This window comes from Salmo salar, chromosome 02 (assembly GCF_965601325.2).
Source record: "Salmo salar chromosome 02, fSalSal1, whole genome shotgun sequence".
NCBI classification, from domain to species: Eukaryota; Metazoa; Chordata; class Actinopteri; order Salmoniformes; family Salmonidae; genus Salmo; species Salmo salar.
In genome coordinates, this window is record NC_138292.1 from 64,834,314 (window position 1) to 64,843,651 (window position 9,338).

General features: G+C 43.7%; 1 protein-coding gene across 1 annotated transcript; it reads left to right on the forward strand.

Annotated features, from left to right (window-relative positions):
* Positions 1-2,110: 2,110 nt before the first annotated feature.
* LOC106589426 (transcription factor SOX-10) lies at positions 2,111-7,285 on the forward strand. Its single transcript, XM_014179405.3, has 4 exons — positions 2,111-2,284; positions 3,005-3,674; positions 4,030-4,292; positions 4,489-7,285. The coding sequence occupies exons 2-4, from the start codon at positions 3,238-3,240 to the stop codon at positions 5,265-5,267; spliced, it is 1,479 nt and encodes a 492-aa protein (XP_014034880.2). The 5' UTR covers positions 2,111-2,284; positions 3,005-3,237; the 3' UTR covers positions 5,268-7,285.
* The last annotated feature ends 2,053 nt before the right edge of the window (positions 7,286-9,338 follow it).

Consider the following 9,338-nt stretch of genomic DNA (forward strand, 5'->3'; position numbering starts at 1 on the left):
AGGACAGGGCCTCAGTATCCCAGTGTAGCCCCCATCCTGAATCCTGCACCCCCAACCAACCCCTCTCAGACGAACCCACCAAGACCAGCACCCAAAGACCCAGACCCATGGTCTGGGTGGACATGAGAATAAAACAGATGGGGAGAGCTAGTCCAGCTACTGCAGTCCTTGGATGTTGTGTTATGTGTGAGATACTGTGTCTGTGTAGTAACACAGGGCCCAGAGACACACATCTCTTTCTTTTCTCTTATCATTTTTTCAAGATGCACAAAACTGCTTTTTGTTCCTATCATTTTTTCATTTAAGAGGCTAATGGAAGAGGGCTTGCAGGGCATCTGATCACATGGTTACAATTCACCTGAGATGACAACAAAGAGGCTAAAGAAGAGAGAGACGAGAGGGAGAAAGGGAGAGAGAGAGAAAACTGAGACACGGATTCAACATAAGAAGGTAAAGGGAAACACTGGTGGTTATTGTTGCAGTCAGTGTGTGTGTGTGTGTGTGTGTGTGTGTGTGTGTGTGTGTGTGTGTGTGTGTGTGTGTGTGTGTGTGTGTGTGTGTGTGGTGGCCCATAATATTCAGTCCCTTAATCTATCTTAACGTGTGACAATGTACTGTAAATATCTGACATATTAATGATTATAAGTAAGTTACATACAAGTTACATAGAATAGAGCCAGTTACAGTAACAATACATTTAATGCAGTAACATCATGAATGATTCGACCTCAACAGCACAACCTTACACACAGAACACTCTGGATCTTGACATGTATTTTAGATGCATATGTAATATTTTTAAGGGATTTCCAAGAGCAATTTGGAAGAGGAATATCGGAAGTGAGAAAAGTTATGTGTTTCATAGAGTATAGGGGTGAAAGGTCACGTACATTGACCTCAGGATTGGGCCCATAAGGCCCTTATTGCTGGTCAACAATATAGGGATGATGATTTTGGATCTAATTCAACTCCGCCAGCAACTCACTCTACCCTATATCACTTTTTGTCATCTTTCAGTACTATATCAGCCACATGCAGTACTGGAAATGTACGCAATTATCATACTTGAGTAAAAGTAAAGAAACCTTAATAGAAAATTACTCAAAAGTGAAAGTCACCCAGTAAAATAATACTTGAGTAAAAGTCTAAAAGTATTTGGTTTTAAATATACTTAAGTATCAGAAGTAAATGTCATCAATACAATATACCTAAGTATCAAAAGTCAAAGTAAAGGTATAAATAATTTCACATTCCTTATATTAAGTTAACCAGACATCACGATTTTCTTGTTTTTATTTTATTTCTGGATAGCCAGGGGAACACTCGAACAGTTAATTTACAAACGAATAAATTGTGTTTAGTGAGTCCTCCAGATCAGAGGCAGTAGGGATGACCAGGGATGTTCTCTTGATAAGTGTGTGTATTGGACCATGTTCCTGTCCTGCTAAGCATTCGAAATGTGACGAGTACTTTTGGGTGTCAGGGAAAATGTATGGAGTAAAAAGTACATTATTTTCTTTAGGAATGTAGTAAAAGTAAAAGTTGTAAAAAATAGAAATAGTAAAGTACAGATACCCCAAAAAACGTATTAAGTAGTACTTTAAATAATTTTTAGGCCATAGACCTATTTCTTTCATTATTATTTTCCTGGGGTTAACGATGACCTAGATATAAGTAACATATTCACTGCATCAAATAGGGCCTCACAAACTGTATAATGACGTTATAATGAATATAACGACGTTATGTATTTTAATCATTGGAGATGTTTCGTAAAATGTAGTGTACTTTGACCACAAATGTATTATCATGATAGTTTATTTATTCAATATAACATGTCAACACATCAAACAAAGCGGGCCTTATTTGGTTCCTAAATAGAGCCAGTGTAAAGTCACTTAAGCCACTCTGATGTAAAATCTCACCTCCTTTCATTGGAAATATTAGTGGTGACGGACGGACAGGCAATAACAGTAACCCCGTCGTCCAGTAAGAAAGCCGGAGAATATTAAATGACCAATAGGCGTCCAGCGTGTGCGCAAGAGGGTGGCGTCGACTCAGTGTTGGAATGCTGCCTCTCAGAATGTTTTCCACTTTCAATCACTTTTTTTTCTCGTTCCTTCTCACAACGGCGCTCTTTAAGCTCCGGTGCGCGATACAGAGCGGCCATTCATTGAAGGGCAAACCAAAAGAGGGGGCAGGGGACAGGGCGAGCGTCACACTGGTGGACAGGGGAACGCACGAACTCCCGTGTTGAACGGGCGACCTCCTAAACTCTGTATTGGTAAGTTTTGTAACTTTATTTTCCATATGAACATAAAATAGATTTGTTTACTCTTTTGGGTGGAATTTCAGAAATATCCAAATCTTATTAGCTAAGAGTTTTTTTTAATTCCCAAGATGATGCTGGGCTGAGTTTTACGGGCTTTTCCAGCTTTAGCCTTAAAATAGGATTAACACAGTAAAATACATATTCTCAGAATTATTTAAAGATAAATACTGAAACATTTAGGATGTTAGTTTTTAATGTTCAGTTTTCTTCATGAACCTTGTTTCTTTGGAAAATAGGGCATCTTGGGTGAAGCAAACCCTCCTATGATTAGCCTATAATGGCATATGGACTGATATAAAATGACAAGAACCGTTGAAGAAGAAGTTGCTCTTCTTATGATGTAGCCTATAAATTGGTTCCAGTGGACATATATTAGCCTATCATTCGTTACAGTTTGTGGCCTAACATAACTGTAAACAAGAAAAGATTGTATGAATGCCTTTCTGTTCGTCTCAGAGCTAACGGTCATTTCTAGGCCTACCATTGTAATGAAAATATCCGCTGGGAATAGACGTTGAATTGACGTCTGTTCCCACTGGGTACAGTCTCTGCTTAGGTCTATAAAAAAAAAAAAACACGTGAAAAAAGTTATCAAATGGGGTCTGACCTCATTGCCCAATGTAAAATGTGTTAATTGCCTAATGTTGTTCTATTCTATATTATTCATTTCAGGCGACATCGGTGGAAGTGAATGGGAAGTGCAAAGGACAGGATTTGGGTACATTCGATTACGCACGAGTAGGCTATGGGTTTACGCGTGGCATATAGGAATAATTCCATATAGAGGAGCGAGTCTGGACTCTCTCTCAGCTGTAGCTTAAAGTTTTACATTCTCTGAACAAATTTACAACATTTTCCTGCAAGGATATTTTTTGTTGCCAATCGATAATAGCCTATACATTAAAATGTCTGGAGAGGAGCACAGTCTATCCGAGGCAGAGTTGAGTCCCGGGGGATCAGATGGTCACTCTCTGTCACCGGCACACTCCGGGGCCACCGGCGGCCGGGACTCCCCGCTCACCGGTCCGTCGCAGCAACTGACGGGGCTTTCTGGCGCAGATGGCGGCGGAGAGGACGGTGGATTAGTGCCCAAGTCAGAGGTGGATATGGACCGGTTCCCCATCGGCATCCGCGAGGCGGTCAGCCAGGTGTTGGACGGATACGACTGGACGCTCGTGCCCATGCCCGTGCGCGTAAACAACGGGAACAAGAGCAAGCCGCACGTGAAGAGGCCGATGAACGCCTTCATGGTGTGGGCGCAGGCCGCGCGCCGTAAACTGGCGGACCAGTACCCTCACCTGCACAACGCGGAGCTCAGCAAGACACTCGGCAAACTGTGGAGGTGGGTATTGGCAGGGCATGGAAATGAATAGGCCTACGTGGGAACTTGATAATCTATAGGCTACCTGTAGGCCTTGTTGGCGTTTGTGTGCAATTGGAGCATAACTACTTCCTTCAGATACATTTCCTTCCTGTATTTTTTAAATATGTTTCTGAAATGAAAGGCACTATATTATATAACCATTAACGTTATTTAGCAGACACACTTATCCAGAGCAACTAGGGTTAAATGCCTTGGTAAATGGCACTATTATTCACCTAGTCAGCATTGGGATTCAAACAATGACTTTTCAGTTACTGGACCAACCCTCTTAACCACTAGGCTACCTGCCGCCCGGCCATGTTTTGTCCCACAGGCTCCTGAATGAGAGTGACAAGAGGCCTTTCATTGAGGAGGCGGAGCGACTGAGGAAACAACATAAGAAGGACTACCCAGAGTACAAGTACCAGCCCCGCAGACGCAAGAACGGCAAGCTGGGGACCAATGGTGAGGGAGGGGAGGGAGCAGAGGGGGAGGGCAGCCAGTCCCATTACAAGGCCCTCCACCTGGATGTGCACAGTACAGGGGCTGGGTCCCCCCTGGCCGACCTCCACCACCATCATCACCACCACCCTGCAGGTGAGTTCAACTTTATTTGTTAATGAATTTACCCAATACTATGAGTAAGTCCTACTTCAACTAGCTAGGGAAAACAATACGCCACCTGGTACCAAACGGCCTTCTGTGACCTGAGAGAACAAGAAGAAAACAGAACTCCATTCCAAATGTTTCACTTCTATTGCTTGCTGATCGGTATGTTCCCTTTTCCTTCCAGGTCAGGGTCACAGCCCGCCAACACCCCCCACCACCCCAAAGACAGAGCTCCAGTCTGGAAAGATGACGGAGGGGAAGAGGGAGGGCGGAGGTGGCTCAGGGTCTTCCCGTGGAGGAGGCCTGGGGGTAGGAGCAGAGGGGGCCTCTGGGGGACATTCATCAGCGGGCGGGAAACCCCACATCGACTTCTGCACCATGGACATCGGCGAGATCAGCCACGACGTGATGGCCAACATCGAGCCCTTCGACGTCAACGAGTTTGACCAGTACCTGCCGCCCAACGGGCACCCGGGGGTCGGCCAGGGCGGCGCCACACCAAGCTCCCCCGCTACATCCTACGCCTACGCCCTCGCCGCCGCCAGCGGTCACTCAGCCGCCTGGCTCTCCAAGCAGCATCAGCATCAACAGCCCTCCCCCTCTGCCTCAGACGCCACCAAGGCCCAGATCAAGAGTGAGTCTGGGGGCGGGAGCCACTACACAGAGACTTCCTCCTCTTCGTCAGGAACACATGTCACCTACACCCCCCTCAGCCTCCCCCACTACGGATCAGCCTTCCCCTCGCTGCCCTCCAGGGCCCAGTTTGAGTACGGGGAGCACCAGGCGCCAGGGCCGTACTACGCCCACTCCAGCCAAGCCCCGGGGCTGTACTCAGCCTTCTCCTACATGGGGCCCAGCCAGAGGCCCCTCTACACTACCATCACTGACCCCTCCAGCGTGGCCCAGTCTCACAGTCCTACACACTGGGAGCAGCCTGTCTATACCACCCTGTCACGGCCATGAGAGAGACTGAGATGCATGGGATTGGGTGTGTGTGTGTGTGTGTGTGTGATGCGTCTCTACACCACCCTCTCACGACCCTGAGAGAGGGATAAAGAAAGACAAAGATTGGAAGGGTGTAGGGTGGCTATTGAATGTGTGTGTGTGTGTGGGGGGGGGGGGGGGTTAACAAAGGATGGATATCTTACTGATGTTGTATTGGGATTCATTGGGACTTGACAGTGTATCTATCCATGGAGTCCTTATAATATTTTACTGTATAGTATATTTTCTATCACAGCCAATGGTCAATAGCCAATCAGAATAAACCTTTAACCAATGTGTGCCATGTTTTAGTGTGTAAGGTCAGGATCCCAGCTGCCAGTGTGTCATAGTGTATAGTAAGAGGGCTTATTGTGATGAGGAGCCCAGAGCACACAGAACTAATACCGTAGTGGTAAGAAGGATACACATAGGCTTTCAAAACGCTGCTAACTTTCCCCAAATTCCCCAGTTTTCTAGAAATTCTAGTTGGAAGTTCCTGGAATTAGGAGGGAATAAGCAGGATATCCAGAAATCTTCCTACTGGGCTTTCTGGAAAACTGGGGAATTTTGGAAAAGTTAATGGAATTTTTCCAACCCTAGCTACCTATATAACAAGGATTGAGTAACATTGCCGGCAAGGACTGGCTTTCAGCGGGTTTCGACAGGCTATCAGCCTAGAACAAATACAACGTGATGTTTATCAGAACTGGGTTGTTTTAGATTGAAATAATCCGATTCTATTAACCAAACTAAAGGAAATGTTTGTGTGACTTCATTTGAGTATTTTGTTATGTCTTAAGTGATGTATTTTTTGGTTATTTTTTATATGACTTTACATTCTGGTTCGATATTACACTGACATGTCTTCACCACTGCTTTTGAAAGAAAATGTTTATTTCAAATAGGTCAGTTTACTTGGCTAAAAACTTCATGCGTTGGTCTACGGGCGTCAGGTAGTCAAGCCGTTAAGTGCGTTAGGCCAGTAACTGAAAGGTTGCCGGTTTGAAACCCTGAGCCGGCGTGGTGGAAAAATCTTCTATTCTGCCCTTGAGCAAGGCAGTTAACCTGCAACAACTACTCCCCGGGCGCCATGGATGTCGATTAAGGCAGCCCCCCACTGCACATCTCTGATTCAAAGGGTTTGGGTTAAATGTGGAAGTCGTGCAACTGACTAGGTATCACCTTCTGGGATGCTGCTTGACTCCTTATGTGTTGCATTGTGAAAAACCATAGTTGATGAGGAAAAAGGACAAAAGAAAAGGAGGGAAAGAGAATTCCTGGAAACACTTTAGCATAGAGTTCTGGAAAGCAGCACATTACCTCAACTCAATGTACATGTGCCAATAACACTTTTCACGCTCTAATATCCTTGATGAGAATATATGGCACACATTTCGCTTATACTACTCATAAATAATAAAACAATTGTTGAAGTCACTGGACTTTTTTTTATTGATATGGATTGCATTTGTACGCTCTGGTTGCTTCTAATTCCATTTGTTTACCAAATTATCAAAGCAAAACAATCTACATGACTCGGCAAGTACAAAGTCAGCAAAATCTTTTTGTTTAGAATTCTCCAGCTTTAAACTAAAGATTTACTCTTAGTGAGAATTAGTGAGCTGTTTAGAACAAATGCCACATGCTATAGTTTATGTACATTGGTTTTCCCCTCTGCATCTCCCTTTTCTGTATCCTGTTTAATGTCCCTCTCGGCTCCCTCTGCAATGTGAATGATCACCACATGCCTCTTTGTCCATAGGTGATTTATACGGCGTCATTTTATACTGACCCTCTCTGCTTTGTAGTTTTTATAAAAAATAATTTCATGTTTAGCTTTTTTTCTCTTCATTTTGTACATTTCTGGATAGTTTCTAAAACTTTGTATGCTACACATTTGATGCATCTTCTTTCTTCTACAAGAAACAACAATGTACAAATATTATTGATGTTGTCATTACATTGTCATTCTATTAAAGCAATTTATTTATACAAAACTGAAATCTATTGAAATTCATTGCAAAATTTGAGAAAATGCATTATGAGATATATATATATTTTGTCCTACAAAAGCATCAGGTAAAATAATAACAAGTAACACAACATATACAGTGCATTCGGAAAGTAATCAGACCCCTTCTCTTTTTCCACATTTGTTTTACATTACAGCCTTATTCTAAAATGGATTAAATAAATTGTTTTCCCCATCAATCTACACACAATAACAAATAATGACTAAGCGAAAACAAGTTTTTAGAAATCTTAGCAAATGTATTTTAAATAAATCATTATTTAAATAAGTATTCAGACCCTTTGCTATGAGACTCAAAATTGAACTCAGGTGAATCCTGTTTCCATTGATCATCCCTGAAATGTTTCTACAACTTGAAGTCCACCTGTGGTAAATTTAATTGATTGGACATGATTTGGAAAGGCAAACACTTGTCTATATTAGGTCCAACAGTTGACAGTGCATGTCAGAGTAAAAACCAAGCCATGACGTTGAAGGAATTGTCCGTAGAGCTCTGAGACAGGATTGTGTCAAGACACCGATCTGGGGAGGGGTATCTAAACATTTTTGCAGCATTGAAGGTCCCCAGGAACACAGTGACCTCCATAATTCTTAAATGGAAGAAGTTTGGAACCACGTATTGCCACTCGGCCAAACTGAGCAATCGAGGACCTTGGTCATTTGGGTGACCAAGGACCCAATGGCCACTCTGACAGCTCCAGAGTTCCTCTGTGGAGATGGGAGAACCTTCCAGAAGGACAACCATCTCTGCAACACTCCACCAATCAGGACTTTATGGTAGAGTGGCCAGGTCGAAACCACTCCTCAGTAAAAGGCACATGACAGCTGGCTTGGAGTTTGCCAAAAGGCACCTAAAAGGACTCTCAGACCATGAGAAACAAGATTCTCTGGTCTGATGAAACCAAGATTGAACTCTTTGGCCTTAATGCCAAGCTTCAAGTCTGGAGGAAACCTGGCAACATCGCTACGGTGAATCATGGTGGTGGCAGCATCATCATGCTGTGGGGATGTTTTTCAGCGGCAGGAAATGAGAGACTAGTCAGGATCGAGGGACAGATGAACAGATCAAAGTACAGAGAGATCCTTGATGAAAACCTCCCCCAGAGTACTCAGGACCTCAGACTGGGGCAAAGGTTCACCTTCCAACAGGACAACAACACTAAGCACACAGCCAAGACGATGCAGGAGTGGCTACGGGACAAGTCTCTGAATGTCCTTGAGCGGCCCAGCCAGAGCCCGTACTTGAACCCGATCGAACGTCTCTGGAAAGACCTGAAAATAGCTGTGCAGCGACGCTCCCCATCCAACCTGATAGCTTGAGAGGAGCTGCAGAGAAGAATGGGAGAAACTCCCCAAATACAGGTGTGCCAAGCTTGTAGCGTCAAACCCAAGAAGACTCAATGCTGTAATCGCTGCCAAAGGCGCTTCAACAAAGTACTGAGTAAAAGCTCTGAATACTTATGTAAATGTAATTTCATTTATTTGTATTTTTTTAATACATTTGCAAAAAATTCCAAAAACCTGTTTTTGCTTTGTCATTATGGAGTATTGTGTGTAGATTGATGAGGGGGGGAATGATTTAATCCATTTTAGAATAAGGTTGTAAAGTAATACTTTTTTGAGAAAAATCAAGGGGTCTGAATACTTTCCAAATGCACTGCAAACATCACTAATAAATCAAATCACTGCCATGTAGTCAGTGCTACAACAACAATATCTCTGTCCCACAACACAAACCCTTCCCCTAAGCAGTTTAATTTCTGTTTGTGTGTGTGGCAAGCTAAAATTGACTGCTAATTCGCTGCGTTTAATCGGCTGAGGCTGCATGTTACTCAGAGAGACAAAGAGAACCATTGAATATGAGAGGGAGGGAGGGAGGGAGGGAGGGAGGGAGGGAGAGGGCCAGTGAGAAGGCCAATAGCTACCACAGTCAGTACCCTACTTTACACATGGACTTTCATAAATGCCCTGCCTTAACTTACTCCCTCATGCCCTGTCTCCCTCCCTACGTTTGCTCG